Source organism: Oryzias latipes, chromosome 18 (genome assembly GCF_053564925.1).
Source record: "Oryzias latipes strain Hd-rR chromosome 18, Olatipes_Hd-rR_3.1".
In the NCBI taxonomy this organism is placed as follows: Eukaryota; Metazoa; Chordata; class Actinopteri; order Beloniformes; family Adrianichthyidae; genus Oryzias; species Oryzias latipes.
In genome coordinates this window covers 22,544,946-22,561,778 of record NC_136254.1, presented here as the reverse complement: position 1 = coordinate 22,561,778, position 16,833 = coordinate 22,544,946, and the positions used below count along the sequence as shown (strand labels likewise).

The window sequence follows — 16,833 nt, the reverse complement described above, 5'->3', positions numbered from 1 at the left end:
GCCTTTGACATTTTCACGGAAGCTAAACAAAAAAAGTTGCGTTCAAAGCAACTTAACAGCGCGCGCTTTGAGAGACAAATTTAAAAAGTAAAGTTAGAACAACCAAATATTACGATTTTTATAAAATAAAGTATTCTAATAGAGATAAAACTCTGAAGTTTAAATTCATAGAGTTGAATTGGATGTTTAAAAACATTGAGATTTTTTGGGATACCACATTTTATGAACATTGATATTTATTCACATTTTCTTTTCGTTTAGTTATTATATTAATTTGTCACACATGTGTAACGAACACTAATATAGTAGAACGTTTTAAATAACCGTAAACAAAATATTTGTATTCTTGAATGCAGACCCAGCAGCATCAGCTCTCGAAAAGCATTGTGGGATTGGTTGCCGGTGAAAAGCTTCTCGAAAGAACCGCAAAGATGATGGTGAGTTTGTTAGCATCCATCTATTAATCATCATCCATCCTGGCTTGCATCCGTTACCATCGATGTTAGACATTTTCGGGACGTATCCGGCAGGTTGTCAGCTACGTTTTAACGCAGTTATTTTGTGGATATCGATTGTAAAAAAGATTTTATTTGTTGCTACACACTGTTAGCATCCGACAATCAATGGGCGTATGTTAGGCTAGGGAAGATGTCATCCAGCATGCTTCGTGTTCACTATTTACTAGATTAAAGTCACTTTCAGGGACTACAAAGAAACAAACGAGCAAATACTGTTAGTCTTGTTAAATCGCATTATTTAACAATATATTGTTATTGTTTTTGACATAATGATATGCTAGCTATCATATTAGCTTTTTGTAATACTGTCTCTTTGCCGCAGTGGTTGTAGTTCATGTCTGTTTGTATTGCCATCTGACGAGACTGATAATGCATTAAAATATATTTTATGACACTTAAATACCTGTTGCAGCATTACCAATGATATTCAATTTTGTCATCCGTTTTTTAATTATCACACTATATAGCTTAAAACTCAAACTGCAGCCTTAAGGATTTATCTTAAGTCACTTTTACTTGAAGAAAAATGTTTTAGGAACAGAAGAACCTCTTGTGAGAATTTGGTGGCTTTGTAATAAAATAAAGCGTAAATGGCTGTTAGTATTTTGTTTGATTACCCACGTGCCTCTGGGGTGTTTGGTTTTAAAGACTCACTCCGTTGAAAAGTGTTTTTGGTGTTTGTAACATGTTCTCATGGATTTTTTTCTGACTAGGAAAGAGATATGTTAAGGAAATTTAGCTTAAAATCACATTTATTTCTTTATTTTTTATTCAAATCATTGTGAATCAGGAGTAGACGAAAATAGTTAGTGGGCGGGGCACAAGCTCGCTGCTCCGCTACATTCTGATGCATCCGCTTGTAGACAAATAATGGATCCATGAACGTCTTTGTTTTCCTCGTCTGAGCTGACATTTGGCTCAAATCCGTACGACTGGATAGCTCCAATATTGGTCGCCATTTTTATGTTGGACTGGTAATGTTAGGTTGGGGTGTAAGATGGAAGGAGAGCATGTAAACAGAGAGCTGTCAGTAACAGGGAGGGCTTGCTCTGCGTCAACAGTCCTGCCCAAAACCTTTAGGTGAATTTATTAAAGAAAAAGAAAAAAGCAGGAAAACTAATGCAGCTCTGCAAAAACGATGTCCTGGAAAACAACCCTGGTTTTTTACATTTTGGCTTCATTAAAAGACCCCTGAGATTGCTTGTAGAATAGATCAAAAGATAATGGGGCTTTAAATATTTGCCATTTTAACATTGGTGTTGTGGTTATCCCGTGTCCTGCAGCCCACACCGGTTATCCTGCTGAAGGAGGGGACAGATTCGTCTCAGGGCATTCCCCAGCTCGTCAGTAACATCAATGCCTGCCAGGTAAGGGGGAACATCTACTAGCGAATTTACTACATAGACTGTGGAGCCTTTCAGACCTGCTGATTGCTGTTTCCTGCCCAGGTTATTGCTGAGGCTGTCAGAACCACTCTGGGGCCCAGGGGGATGGACAAACTGATGGTGGATGCCAGAGGTAAGGAGGGATGGGATTTGGAGAAGTTTAAACATGACAGAAAATGTTGTTTTGTTTGTTTTTTTGTTAACATGTTTGCATTCTCCAGGAAAGGCCACGATTTCCAACGATGGCGCTACCATCCTGAAGCTGCTGGATGTGGTTCACCCTGCTGCTAAAACCCTGGTGGACATCGCTCGTTCGCAGGATGCTGAGGTGAGTAGAAGTGGTATTCTGAAGCAGCTTTAAAATTGAAATTGACTTTTAAATGAAGGCGCCTCTCTACATATACAGGTTGGAGACGGCACCACGTCCGTCACCCTCCTGGCCGCCGAGTTCCTGAGGCAGCTGAAGCCGTTCGTGGAGGAGAGTCTCCACCCTCAGACCATCATCCGCGCTTTCCGCACTGCCACCAACCTCGCTGTCAGCAAGATCAAAGAGATCGCCGTCTCTGTGAAGAAAGACGACAAACAGTGAGCTGCCGATGGTTTTTGCGCAGCTGAGACTCAGTCCATCGTGTTTGCTGATGTTTACCTCCATCCTGTCAGAGAGCAGAGGCAGCTGTTGGAGAAATGTGCAGCGACCGCCCTGAACTCCAAACTGATCGCTGGGCAGAAGGAGTTCTTCTCTAAGATGGTGGTGGATGCGGTCATGTCTCTGGACGAGCTTCTGTCTCTGAAAATGATTGGCATCAAGAAGGTCCAGGGAGGAGCGCTGGAGGTGGGTGTTCTTTCTCGTCTCTGAGCGTTTGGTTTCTAGCTGGCTGCTTTTTTGACTCCCTTGTGATCATTTGTTTGCCCGCAGGATTCCCAGTTGGTCTCTGGCGTTGCTTTCAAGAAGACGTTCTCCTACGCTGGCTTTGAGATGCAGCCCAAACGCTACGATAACCCGAAGATCGCTTTGCTCAACGTGGAGCTGGAGCTGAAAGCAGAGAAGGACAACGCTGAAGTTCGTGTCAAGTCTGTGGAGGTATGAGGCTGCTACAGCAAATCCTCTTTAAGCTGTGTTCATACATGTGACATGTGTTCAAGAACTCGCTCAATTTAGCTCATGATGTTCACACTGGACAACCAGGAAGGGGCTTTTTTCTTCTTTTACTGTTTACTCGCGCATCTCCACCACCTACAGTTGGGAGAGGCTCTGTGTGAAATGTTGAAGTGGTGCAAATCTCATGAATCTTCTTCCAGGCTTTTTATTTCTCAGCTCTATTGCAATATATGAAAGACTTGGTGTCACATAATTTGGACCAGGCACAAATCACAATTATCGATTTTCTCGGCACTTCCTTAAATTAAAAGGGATGCCGTCCATACGTCTCTACCAAATCCTGATCGGTTGAAGTTTGATGGGGTTTATCTTTCAACATGCCCATAAAAAGTTTTAAAAACTTGTGTAGCAACGTTTGAACGTGAGTTTTAAATGAAAGCCTGAAATGTGCGTTTACGTTGATCTCTATTTGGAAGTGGTGGCTTGAACGCCCATTGCTGAGAGCAATTTCCTTTCCTGCTTGGTGAAGAAACATTTCGTCCACTTCTTCTGCAGGAATATCAAGCCATCGTGGATGCAGAGTGGAACATTCTGTACGACAAACTAGAGAAGATCTATCAGTCTGGAGCCAAGGTTGTTCTGTCAAAGTTGCCCATCGGCGACGTGGCCACCCAGTACTTTGCAGACAGAGACCTGTTCTGTGCTGGCAGGGTGCAGGAGGAGGACCTGAAGAGGACGATGATGGTGAGACAAAAACAATGTTTTCTGAGGTGTTTTGACGGCAAGACTCTGCTTTATTGAATCAAAAAAGAACCTGAAATCTCGTTTTAGGTTTTTTTGCTATAATGTTCTTTTGCCCTCCCAGGTTTTTGATGTGGAATACTGTTGGGATTATTTGAAGGCCCACTCCGATGAAAACTGTGTTTTTAAAATGTTCTTGAGGCATTTTTCTCATGATAGAGGACATGTAGAAAGAAAATTAAGCTTAAAACTGCATTACTGAGTATTTCTTTCTTCAAACAAATCGGGAGCAGACGAGACAAGTGCAGTTTGATAAAGGTGACGTAGAAAATACGCTGAGCGGGCCACTTCCTGCTCTGCTCCATTCAGATGCATCCACTTGTAGATAGATCCATGTACATCTTCATTTTCCTTGTCTGAGCTGGCATCTGGATCAAAACTATATGGCTGGATAGCTCCAATACTGGTCGCCCTTTTTTTGCAACAGTAATGTGAGGTTGGGGTTATGAGGGGCTGTAAGCTACCGGGAAAGCACGTAAACAGGGAGCTCTCAGTTATGGGTGACGGGAAAGGAGGCGGGTTACTCTGCACCAACAGTCCTGCTCACACCTCAGAGGTGAATTTCTTGTGAACTACTGCCTGCCGCTCTGCAGAAACTGTTTTAGAAACCACACAGGTTTTTGTCTTTTGGGCTAAAAACGGCATAATCTTAACTGAAAGACCATTAAGAACAATCTTACAATAGATCAAAAGATGCTAAATGGTAAATGGCGTATACTAATATAGCGCTTTTCTTCCTACAAGCACATAGCGCTTTACAGTCACAGACCCATTCACCCAGTCACACACACATTCACACACTGGTGGCGGCTCCGCTGCCAAACATAGGCGCCTGCCTACCACCAGTGGCAAGGTGGGGTTCAGTGTCTTGCCCAAGGACACTTTGACTCATGGGCATGCAAGGCGGGAATCGAACCTGCAGTCTTACGATCATGGGTCGACCGCCCTACCGCTGCACCACGGCCGCCCCAAAAGATGATCTGAGTGGGTTTTTAAAGACGGTCAGACAGCAAACACGCTTTGATCTGTGTTGTCATGTGATGTTAGGCTTGTGGCGGCTCCATCCAGACGTCTGTGGGAGCGCTAACAGAGGATGTGCTGGGACTTTGTGAAGTATTTGAAGAGGTTCAGGTGGGAGGAGAAAGGTGAGAAAAATGAGTTGACTTCAGATCCATCTGTGCATTTTGTTCTTCAAATACCTTTTTTAAAAAAATTCTATATGCAAATGGGTAGATTTTGTGAACTGCAAATGACTGCATTTTTATGCTTTCAAAGTAGATTTGGCAGATGTTGCATTTAAGGTTGGGCGATGTCCCTTAAATTGGCAGTTGACGATGTTTGCAGTAAACCATTGGGATGGACGATGATATCATCGGGGGGGATTTTAAACTTTTCGTTATTATATAATTATTATCTGTTATTTAACTTTATTGCTTTATTTATTTTATTTCCCCAACTACTGACTCATCCACGATGATCCAGTATAAACTGAGGGAAGTGACTAACAACAACAACAAAAAACAAAATAGAAAAGAAGTAGTCCGCTCCTGCACTTGATTAGTCAAGTGGACCGAGCGACCGTGTCTCTGGGCAGAGCAGACGGACTTTGTGTTTGAGGTGAAGGGAGGATGCTTTGTTACGTGTGCGCTATGATTGGGAGACTTCGGACTGCCATCCGTCCCGCAGCTCTAGGTGAACGAGCTACTGAGCTCAGGAGAACCGGGTGTCCCGGTAAAAGTGTGTGTCCGGGCAGAGCTCGGACCGCCAGCTCACACAGCGGCTTTGGGGCGGTGTGTGAGCTTTTCAAAGCAGAAATGCCGCTCAGTCCTTAAAAACCGTTCAATCACGTGGATTTGTGTTTCCAGTCGTGTCCCGAAAAAACAAAGGCTGATGTTATTCCCACATATTTACGTTCAGCCAAGCTGGAGATTGCAGCATTTCCCGCATGGATTTTATGTTCATCAAAGGTTAAATGTTGTTGTTAACCCGTGTTAGCCTCTCCTAGCCCTGGCTTCTTCCGGCTCTGTTCTTCTACAGAAAAAGCACTGACCACATGGATTAAAATTAAAATGATGACCAAACAAGTGCTTCATAATAACCGTCACATTAATAAAAGCACGTTTAGTAGATCGTTTTGTATATCACAGAGCTGCCAGATATCTATGTATGTAGCCTCTCATTGGGACTCATTCCCTCTTCCGGTATTTCAAACACTACTGCGCATATATGAATGATTTATTCTGACCGAAAGTGTGACCATGTGAACATTTGTTATAATCGGAAAAAGTTTTTCTGGGCCCATGTACACGATTGAATTCTAATCCGACCATTTAGCTGATCGAGATATTTTGTACATGTAATCACGGCTTATGGTGTCGACTCGCAGCGTGGCGGCGGCGTGGCATCACGATGGTGTCTCTCCATCGTGATGTCAGTCAGCCGTCATGATGGATGATGGTATTGTCGGTCGGCACAACCCTTGTTGCATCCACGATTTGCTGCTTTTGATGAAAAAAAAACAGTTTTAGTTTGACGTTTTGGTTTCTGTGGCATAATATAAATGTATTTTTCTTGTAAAACTCTTGTCAGTTTTTTAAATGAAATAATTGAGAATGAACATGCAATATGACAGGTTTACTTCCTGTTTTACTTTGAAGGTACAACTTCTTTAAGGGGTGCCCGAAAGCGAAGACCTGCACCATCATCCTCAGAGGCGGAGCTGAGCAGTTCACAGAAGAGACGGAGCGATCGCTGCACGACGCCATCATGATTGTGCGCAGAGCCATCAAGGTGAGTTGGAGCAGAAGAGACATCAGCTTTGGTCATCAATATCCTCGGTTGTCAGTTTCTTTTTTTTCTTATTTTGTGCAAAATGCAGTTTTTATTTTTTTAATCATTTTTTCCTCCAGTTTGATTTTAGAGTAAAATACATCGTTGTTTTGGTCTTGACTTCCTGTTGGTCCTGCTTTCTTAATTCTTGGCATGTTTGTCAAATTTAAATGTTTCAAATCCTGAAATTCAGTGTTGGACAAACATACTGCGAGATTTTGCCGAGCTTTTGTCTGCACTTGAATTATTTTATTTTTATCCTGTAGTGTCTTTAGAGATTTTGAATTGTGGCTTCAACCTTTCTCTGGGTGTTTTATGCTGATGACACTGCTGTTTTCTAACAAAGAAATTATCCTGGAATTCCTTTCATTTCAACTAGAAATCATGCATATAAATGATTTTAAAATTTATTTGTATAATAGTGCAAAAGATAAGTATTTGTTCAATTATAAACGTTCCCTTCAATATACGTAGTAATGCAATGCTGGTTGTCAGTGAGGTCAAAGGTTTCCTGTAGGTTATCAGGTTTGCACTGTCGCTGTTATTCTGGTCCATTCTTCCATACAGATCTTCTCAACAGCTGGGCTGTTGCTTGGCAACACAGACTTTCAACTCACTCCTAGATTCTCTAGACCACTGTAGAACCTTTAAATGCTCTTCATGCTGGAAGATCCTCAGCTCTCACTGCTGGAAGGATGTTTTTGTCAAAAATCTCACCATATATGGTGATCTTGTGTGAAGCCCCAGGTGAAGGGAGTTTGTCAGTGATCTTCTGCTTCTTCCATTTTCTTATAATTGCTCCAACAGCTAGATCTCTTCTCACCATGCGGCTTTATTGCTGTTCATCCCAGTCTTGTAAAAAAAGAACCTTTTCATTGAAATCTGACAGCTTTGTTTGGCGAGATGACTCCCATCACTTTGAGCTTTGTTGGACCTCCATGTTGAGGGAGCACAACCGTTTTCTTCCTTTAATCTTTGAATTTTTTGAATTTTTTAATTAATCTCTGAATTTGCTACTTCGAATATGAAAAATAAATAAATTTCAAGGGCAAAAATTATTTTTTTAATTTTGTAAGGTTCTGTTTTCTCTTTGTAGCATTTCTTATGTTTGCCTTGATTTTAAATTATTCGGATTTCCTGTAGCACCACAGAACAGGAGTTACACGAATTACTTGGATTGTTCCTGTTAATCTCTAGAATGTTGGTTTTGTTCGGAAAAAGCCCAAACACTCATGTTTCCTCTGCACCTTTTGACTGACCAGCATCTTTCTCATGTCTGACGTGCTTTTGTGTGCAGAACGACTCCATCGTGGCGGGTGGAGGGGCCATAGAAATGGAGCTGTCAAAGTACCTGCGGGATTACTCCAGGACCATTCCCGGGAAGCAGCAGCTGCTCATCGGAGCGTACGCCAAAGCCCTGGAGATCATTCCCCGGCAGCTGTGCGACAACGCCGGCTTCGACGCCACCAACATCCTCAACAAGCTGCGCGCGAAACACGCCCAGGTAGGAAGCCGAAACCTCGCCTGGACGGGTTTTTTCTTCCGAGCTGGAGCTGATGGCGTTCTCCTCACAGGGGGGCATGTGGTACGGCGTGGACATCAACAACGAGGACATCGCTGACAACTTCGCCGCCTTCGTGTGGGAGCCGTCCATCGTACGCATCAACGCCCTGACGGCGGCGTCCGAGGCCGCCTGTCTCATCCTGTCCGTCGACGAGACCATCAAGAACCCCCGCAGCGGCGCGGACGCACCCCCCGGGAGGGGGAGGGGCCGCGGGAGACCCCATGCTCACTAAGGGTCAAAACAAACCCGGTTTAACGGTGGAATTTCAAGTCTGATTGAAATTCCCACTTTGGTTGTGCAGACATTTGCTTTCTTAAATTCTCTTCACTGTAGCTTCAGTCTGTCAACATTTCAGTGTCTGCATCACCTGCCGAGGAGCTGCTGCTCCATCCTTATTTAAAAAACAAACAACAGGAGTTCAGCTCCGCCCGTGGAGCCGCTCAGTCCCCAAATCTGTTTTTGTATCCGGAGACAAGCTGTTAACTATTAAATAAAGCACTGATGAAGCATCCGACTGCCTGAAGATATTTATTTAACATTAAACTCACAAATCACATTTTATTCCTGATGTTTCAGTACTTTAAGCTACGAGACCATTAAAGAAATCTCTACAGCTTTGATCTTAAAATGAAAATAATACACAGGGAAACAAAGACGCTAACATCTGTGTGGAAGAACGAGGCACGAAATGTAACCAGTACTGATGTTCAAGTTTCAACTGGGTCAGTTTGAACAGAAACTCAAATTGATGCTCTGAGCAACTTGGCAGCTTGTTATAGTAAAACCTACCAAAAAAACTAGAAAACGCCTCTTCTTAGTAATGATTTAGTTTTTATACTTTTTAATCCTTGTAGTGATGCAATGATCCCATGTAAAATGTTTTTTCTACTTTTTTAGTAATGATCACATGGCTTAAATCCAACAGCACATCATTTGTTCGAAAAACTCCCTTTTAAAAACTCCACCAATCAGCAAATGTAACTTGAATCTTTTGGTCTTTTCCAGCTCTTTTAACCAGTCAGAGAACACTAAGATATGACACTTTATACAACTCACAGTTAAAAGTACAACTTTATTTCTATGTAATAAGGGAATAATATAAATGTTAGGTTTATTAAATAAAATGTTTCTGTATTTAGATCTTATCTTTGGGTATATTGTTTTGACTTTTTAAAAAAAAATCATTTATTTGATTTTTTTTTTTTTTTATCATTTAGGATACCGGTAATTTAAAACCAATTAGCACAAAAAAAAATGGATACAAACTGTAGTTGGGTATTCTCACCACCACGATGGAAACCCTACTGATAAATGGGTTAAAGTCTCACTCTCATTATTTGATCCATTTTCAAAGTAATCCCAGTTGTCTTATAATTATGTCGGTTTTAGCCAAAACGTAAAAAAAAACAGTCGTTTTCTAGGACATCGTTTCTGCAGAGTGGTAGTCGTTCATTAGATATTCACCTCTGAGTAGTGGATGCCCCCCTTTACCCTGCCCATTGCTGAGAGCTCTCTGTTTACACACGGTCCTCCTCGCTTACAGTCCCTCAAGCTCCACCCACCCTGGGTGACACGCCCTCAAGCGACCTTTGTCAATGTAAACAGGCGTTTCGGGCTTACTTGTTCAAAACTCTAGCGTTTGTTTTTCACTACACAAGCTTCTACGGCCGTTTTCGAGCTCTACGTACAAAACATGCCTGGTCTGAAGGGAGCATGACACCTCCAACCTAACATTAGCGGTGCAACAAAAATGGCGAGTAATAGTGGAGCTACAGTTTTGATCCAGAGATGTCAGTTCAGACGAGGAAAACAAAGACGTACATGGATCTATTTGTCTTTCAAGTGGATCAATCGGATGCATATTTTTCCTGATTCACAACAATTCGAATAAAGAAACACTCAGTTTGACCTTAATTTTCTTTATATATGTCCATCATTAAAAAAAAAACAACACAATTTTTATTGGAGTGGGTCTTTAACCCTTGTGCTATCTTAGATGACCCCACCCTTACATTGACGTGTTCTCCTTCCCGTGACAAAGGTGGATAAAGGTGGAAAGATTTCATGTAATCCATGGACACCAGTGAAGATCACAAATCATTGAAAAAAAAAGGTTCAGAGCACTGTCTAGTGGGTCTAGATGACCCAACTCCCAATGGTAAAGTGCCTAGGATGGCACAAGGGTTAAAATGATAACCTGTAGTTAGGTTTTCTCACCACTAGATGGTGCACCACCAAGATGAAAAACCCTGTTTATGCAGACGGGTGGTTTAAACGAGGGATTGGTGGCCATCCTCTGTAGTTACACTGGCCGGGATGGTCTAGAACAGGGGTCGGGAACCTATGGCTCGCGAGCCATATATGGCTCTTTTGATGGTCACATGTGGCTCGCAGACAAATCTTTAATTATACTTTTTTTATCATTAGTCCAGTCCTTCTCGGGCGCGAAAAAAAAAAAAAAAAAAAAAGAGGCGCGCAATAGTAGCGGTGCTTGGAGAGAAAAATCTGCGCCAGCGCTATCAGTTTACTATTATCTATAATTTCACAGAGTTTGTACCAACTGGAAACCTGTGAATTGCCGTGCCTAAAAGTGCGCGCTCCCGTCTCTGAGAAAGAGCGCGCAGTTGCGGGGACGGGATGTGTGAGGGAGAAAGCAGGGGGGTGGGGCTGAGGTGTTGTGGGGACAGGCAGCAGGTGAATCACGCAGGGATTGTAAAAACGTAAAACCCGCTGCCCGTCAGTCACTGCGGCGTGTGAGTGTGTGTTTGGCTCCCCGTCTGCATGTGAGCAGTCTTTGTCACATCTACAGAACATTCAGACCTAAGATCACGTTTAAAGTCTCAACGCCTGCGTGAAGCAGAAACTCACCACGTATCAACCAGACTAGACCATCAGCAAAACTACCACGAGAAATACTCATCATTTATCAGCAACAGCATAACCATGTTATTAAAAAGAATCCACAGACTTATTGTACTTTAAAAATGTTGAAATTACATCAAATGCACACATTCATTTGTATATTTAGTTTTAAACATATTGTCGCGGACTGAGTTGGGTGGCTGTTGGGCCGCGTTATAAGTTCTGGAGTTCATTGACCGCATCAAGCAGAGATCTGATTGGCTCTCAGTTCTGTCGCTCAGCCTGTTGTTAGGTAGTTTGGACCAATGGGGTTCAGCTATGGGCCGAATAAGGGAAATGGGAGGGCTGCAGCGGGAGCAGGGGAATATAAAGTTGGTAGAAGCGCTCTCTCTCGTCTCGTGTCGACAGGAGAGATTAAGGAGTTGCTGAATTAATTTTACGGCGTTTGTTGTGGTCTACAGTAACCAGAATAAAGAACCTTAAAAGAGGTTAAGTCTCCGTGCCTCAGTGTGGGAAACTCTACATTATTGTATGGCTCTTTCGAAATTACATTTAAAAATATGTGGCGTTTATGGCTCTCTTGGCCAAAAAGGTTCCCGACCCCTGGTCTAGAAGGAGAAGATGAACTAAAGCGCATTAGTCGCAGCCCTCCCTCCGGGCCTCTGCATCTGTTTCTCTGGAGAGTTTCACTGCAGGACCGGTTGGCAAAGCTTCACAAAATTGTGACAAAAGTAATTCCTCGCTGAGGGCTTGCGATCCGTTCCACTTTTTTCTGGGTCCTGACAGGGGAGTCTACCTTTCATCTGAGGAGGAAAAGCTCAAACTTCTTGCTTAAAGAGTTTCTTTGATGCATTCAAAGTCCAACCTCTTTTTTCCCCCTTTCTTTTTCTTGGACTTATCACCCCTGAAATCTGTTTTGTGTGTTTGAAGTCTGCTTCCATTTCCTGCTCCTTCTCAGTTGGACAGGAAGTCTATGGAGGCTTTGACAGACCTGTTGGAGATGACGTCAACGGCTGTGACTTTGATCTCGGTGTCTCCAAACTGCATGGTTGCTCTGATCTCCCTCCTCTCCGAGGCGGCGGCTCCCGCTCCTCCCACCGCTCCCGTCGGCGGTAACGGTTCCGGTAGGTCCAAGGTTATCGCCCCGCACTTCCTGACTCCAGGGTCCGAGATGTACGTGACGTCATCGGTGGCGCTGCAGTAGATGTTGATGATGATCTTGCGCTGGCCCACCCGAGCTGGGGTGTAGCTCCGCCGCACCACCTCCCCCAGAGCAACAGACTGGTCAACGGAGACGAAGCGATCCAGGATGTCCGTGCACCACTCGCGGCCGTCCTTGATGAGAAGTTTATCCCGGGGGTGGCGTCCCTCCACGAAGCGGTTCAGGACGCCCACGCCGTATGTCAAAGGGCTTCGGCGCACTCTGACCTGCGGCGGAGAGACGTGGGTGAATGCTCATGCATTACAAGACACTCACAAACAAGCATTTAAAAATAAAAATGAGAAAATATATATATATATACATTGTAAAAGGCGAGATGCAGCCTACAGTTCAGCTCAGGCTGAAGTTTCCAACATCATCACTGTCAGACAGATCCATGCCTTCAACAAATGCTATAAATGGTCTCCAAACAGCTTCAAACAAGTTCTTTTTTTCCTTTTAGCAAAAATGTTCTACGTTCCATCGGCGGTACAGTTAACATCAGTTTAGTCCATTGTTTCAGTGTTGGCCCTTTGCAGTTTTCCTGCTGTTGACCTTTTAGCCTTCAACAAACATGTCTACAAGAGATTTTTCTGATCTAGAATATCTATTATTTTTGGGATAGATTCCCAAAATAAAAAAGACTGGTTCCAGTGTTCTTTCTTTTGATGTAATTTTTTTGATAGTTTCTCTGATTACAGACCAGAACTGTTTTATTATTCTACAGTTCCGTATACCATGAAAAAGTCTTCCTTTTTTCCTCATGGCTCATGCCCACTTTTAACATGACCCCAAACGTCCCGACCCCTCACCACCGTGGGATCCAGCCCGAAGAGGACGGCGCCCTTCAGGATGGTCAGGCCGACGTCGTGGGGGATGATGATGCGGCACGACCTCCCCAGGGCCCTCTGGACCGCCCTCTGCAGCATGGGGGACTCTGCAAAGCCCCCAACCAGGAAGAGGAAGCGCACACCGCTCACCTCAGGCTTCGCCATGAGGAGCTCTGTTGAAGAAAACAAAGATCTTTGCAGTTTTTGATCTTCACTGAGGGATGATTCTGCATCCATTCCCTCATCTTTACACCCCCCCCCCATTAAAGCCACTGGCTGGCTCATGGGCAGTGCAGCGGTTGGGCCGTCGACCCTTGATCGTAAGATTGCAGGTTCAATTCCCGCCGTGCACACCCATGTGTCGAATTGGGCAAGATAGTCTTGGGCAAGACGCTGAACCCCACCTTGTCTCTGGTGGTAGGTTGGTGCCAGTGTTCGGCAGTGGAGCCACCACCAGTGTGTGTGACTGGGTGAATGGGTCTGTGACTGTAAAGTGCTTTTGGCCTTGTAGGTAGAAAAGCGTTGCACTGTAAGTATATACCATTTACCACTTGTTTGGCCTCTCAGGCCAGCCGAGCTTCAAATGTTCTGTTACTGGATTATGGCAGACAACAATGGTTTAAAACCATAATCCAGATTAAGATATTTTGCAAAACAATAACAACATAGATTAAACCCATGTACGTCTTTCGACATTTTCTCTAAATAAACAGGAGAGAAGATGATTTCACATGAACATTAATTCAAACTAATCACAGAATAAGACTTAAATGAGAAAAAACACAACTGATAAATGTTTTAGCGTCTTCAAATGCTTGTCACAGATTCAAGTTTTCAATAATTTGGGAGAAAATACTTTTCTGTCTTTTCTTCTTCCAAAACAGGAGTAAAATCATCTATAATTAAAACAGAATTAAGATTTAAGGCTGACAACACAACTGACGATGAGAAGTCAGAGTTTTTATTTTCAAGTTTGGATTCCACAACTCTGTACCCCTTTCCTGTTAATCTAAGATTAGGGTGAAAATTTCTACTGTTTTGTCCCTTTCAGGGTCACAGGGCTGCTGGAGCCTATCCCAGTCACTTGTGGGCAAAGGCAGGGGACACCCTGGACTGTTCACCAGTCTGTCACAGGGCCACAATCACACACACATTCACTCTCACACCTAGGGACAATTTAGAGTTGCCAATTGACTTATGAAGCATGTTTTTGGAAAGTGGGAGGAACCCGGAGACCCCGTAGAAAACCCACACATGCACAGGGAGAACATGCAAACTCCACACAGAAAGGTCCCCCACTGATGTTCTGTTGCAGGGACTTGAACCAGGGGCCTTTTTGCTGTGAGGCAAGAGCGCTAACCACTGCCCCACCGTGCAGTCCAGGGCAAAAATTTAACCTAAAAAATCAAACATTCTGATTGAATCCTGGAAATTTTAGAGATTAAAGTGAGAACTCAGAGATGAAAGTAAAAATGGAAAAAGCTATGAGTTTAATATTTTTTTAATGGAAAAATGGTATCTTAATTTTGGCAAATTAGAAAAAAATCTAAATTCTAACATTTAAGTCAGAATTCTTGGATCAAAATTTAAACTATTTCGACCAAATGTCTGAGATATAACTCAAAATGTTAAACCAAAGTAGTAAATTGTGGGATTAATTTCGCTCTAAGATAAAAAAAAAACTCTTTAAATCAAATGTGGAAAAAAGGCAAAATTAGTAGTTTAGCTTCAAAAACCATAGAAAAAGTACAATTACGAATAAAGAGTAGAAAAGAAAAGAAAATGAAAATTTGTAAGATTGAAGTCGAACATCTTGGAATTTTAATCATAGCTTTAAGATCAATGTGATAATTCTTGGATTTAGGTTAGACATTCTTTTTAAAAATGTCCCAGTTAAAGATCACAAATACATGAGATAAACCACATTCTAAAATTCAATGTAGATTTTCAAGATCAAAGTCAGAAATCTAAAAGAAAAAAGGAAAAATTCTGAGATGTATCTCTAAAATTTAGGATCTGATGGCTAAATTGTGGGATTAAAGTTGTTGTTTTTTTAATAAGAAAAAGTCACAATGTCAGAAACCCAAGATTAAAGTAATAAATCTTAGGGAAAAAAAGGTAAAATTGTCAGAAATTATACCTTTCCTTTAAATTTAAAGACAGAGGAAAATTGTGTTTTAGGTGTCTAATATGTTCTTCTGGTATTTTTCTGATGACGGAGGACAATTATAAAGATAAAATAAATTAAAAATTCAACTTCTGAGTGTTTCTGTGTTGCAATTCTTGAGAATCAGGAGCAGATTGAAAAATAGCTTTTTTTTTCATCTGGGTGGGCCACAAGTTCCCAGCAACAGAGAGGGGAAAAGGGGTGGGGGTTGCCCTGTGTCACTGGTCTCGCCCACAACTCAGAGATGGAATTCTAATAAACGTTTGTTGCTCTGCAGAAACAATGTCCAAAATGACAGGTTTAAAAAATGTGTTGTTTAAAAATGGCAAAATCATATTCAAAGACCACTGAGAACACTTTTAGTATAGTTAAAAGAACGATCAAAGGGGGTCTTTAAAACGAAGCTGAGCAGGGTAAATGAAGAACACTTCCCCTAAAGGTAAACACCTGTGTCTTGTGTGTGCATGTGTTGCGTCTGTTTCTCACCTATGTGTTTGACTATGTTGTTGATGGTCGGCTGGAAAAGTTCGTTCATGGCTTCCTGAGTGAGCCGCAGCATCCCCTGGGACGACCACTTCACAATGTTCATACTAACACACAAACACAGTGAGCAGGGGTGGGGTCACTGTCACACCCAGATGATGCTCCTCCCACTCACTTGCTCCTCCTCAGCGCTGCCTCCACGCTCTGGCCCCTTTGCCTCTTGTAGAAGTCGATGAAGGAGAAAGGCAGGGAGATGTTGAGGGCGTTGGCTCGGCCGGGCGACGCCGTCCGTTTTCTCGCCTCAAAAGCGATGGTGAGGTCCACCCAGGCCGCCGGCCGCTTCGCCTTGAAGCTCTGGATGAAGTCCTCCCCAAAGATCTGGCACAGCATGTTTTCAAAGGCCAGATCCACGCCAACAGCTCCATACGGGCCGCCTGGAGGTCAAACAAACCCAGCATTGGAAGCTGAAGGAGATCTAAGAAATCTAAGAAACCTAAGAAAACAACTGAATTTCAAAAAGCAGAGCATTCGCACTACAGAAAAGAAAATGTGTTTATCAAATTGTGGTGTGGATTTATGGAACGAATTGGATGAAGGTTTACAAATATTCAAAATAACCTACAAAAGATCACCAATATAAGGCCAGAAACGATTAAAAAACAAAAACTGTACAAAAAATGTAACTTTGCACAATTGCCATGCAAAAATTGTACCATGAACGTTTTGTACATATCTGTAAATTGAATTATGCACATCATCGGGTGTTGTGAAAAGGGGTGCGATCATCCAAGATTCCTTTTCAACCCACTTCTTTCCAAACACACTGTATGGTCTTATGTCTCTAAAACCACCATGTTGATTTTTTCATTTGTGTTTGAAAAAATAAAGAAACAAAATAAAGATCCTTTCTTAGAAAAGGCGTCGCACCCGAAGCCTTGTATAGTTCTTTGAGCGTCCCCTGCGGCTGCTCGATCTGATGGACTGTCAGGTCCACGGTTCCTCCTCCACAGTCGGCAACGACATACTTGTCACCTGCACAAGAAAAGAAGCAAAAACAAGCTTGTTAAACTTGTGCTTAAATGAAGGGATTTCTG

The 16,833-nt window shown here is 42.7% G+C and overlaps 2 protein-coding genes across 3 annotated transcripts in view; one reads left to right on the top strand and one right to left on the bottom strand.

Moving 5' to 3' along the window:
* The first annotated feature begins 15 nt into the window (after nucleotides 1–15).
* On the top strand, nucleotides 16–8,707 carry cct7 (chaperonin containing TCP1, subunit 7 (eta)). Of its 2 annotated transcripts, XM_004079696.4 has the most exons (13): nucleotides 16–87; nucleotides 357–437; nucleotides 1,802–1,885; nucleotides 1,967–2,036; nucleotides 2,125–2,231; nucleotides 2,310–2,488; nucleotides 2,564–2,735; nucleotides 2,820–2,984; nucleotides 3,558–3,746; nucleotides 4,851–4,948; nucleotides 6,461–6,593; nucleotides 7,930–8,136; nucleotides 8,207–8,707. In XM_004079696.4, the coding sequence occupies exons 2-13, from the start codon at nucleotides 432–434 to the stop codon at nucleotides 8,426–8,428; spliced, it is 1,632 nt and encodes a 543-aa protein (XP_004079744.2). In that variant the 5' UTR covers nucleotides 16–87; nucleotides 357–431; the 3' UTR covers nucleotides 8,429–8,707. The 2 variants fall into 2 exon arrangements, with proteins under 2 accessions (XP_004079744.2, XP_011485724.1); XM_011487422.3 differs by lacking the exon at nucleotides 16–87 and having other exon boundaries at nucleotides 415–530.
* hspa12b (heat shock protein 12B) overlaps nucleotides 8,576–16,833 on the bottom strand; it is a 24,757-nt gene continuing 16,499 nt past the window's right edge. The window contains exons 10-14 of the mRNA XM_004079774.5: nucleotides 16,667–16,771; nucleotides 15,915–16,173; nucleotides 15,743–15,846; nucleotides 13,072–13,262; nucleotides 8,576–12,486 (exon numbers count right to left, since the gene is read on the bottom strand). Of these exons, the coding sequence (XP_004079822.1) occupies nucleotides 12,013–12,486; nucleotides 13,072–13,262; nucleotides 15,743–15,846; nucleotides 15,915–16,173; nucleotides 16,667–16,771 (1,133 nt within the window). The 3' untranslated portion in view covers nucleotides 8,576–12,012. The remainder of the gene's footprint in view (nucleotides 12,487–13,071; nucleotides 13,263–15,742; nucleotides 15,847–15,914; nucleotides 16,174–16,666; nucleotides 16,772–16,833) is intronic.

What these genes read in the sequence shown, in the direction of transcription:
- cct7 (XM_004079696.4), top strand. An exon ending in CTCGTTCGCAGGATGCTGAG is followed by an intron (nt 2,232 to 2,309) that starts GTGAGTAGAAGT and finishes CTACATATACAG; the next exon opens with GTTGGAGACGGCACCACGTC. An exon ending in GTGAAGAAAGACGACAAACA is followed by an intron (nt 2,489 to 2,563) that starts GTGAGCTGCCGA and finishes CCATCCTGTCAG; the next exon opens with AGAGCAGAGGCAGCTGTTGG.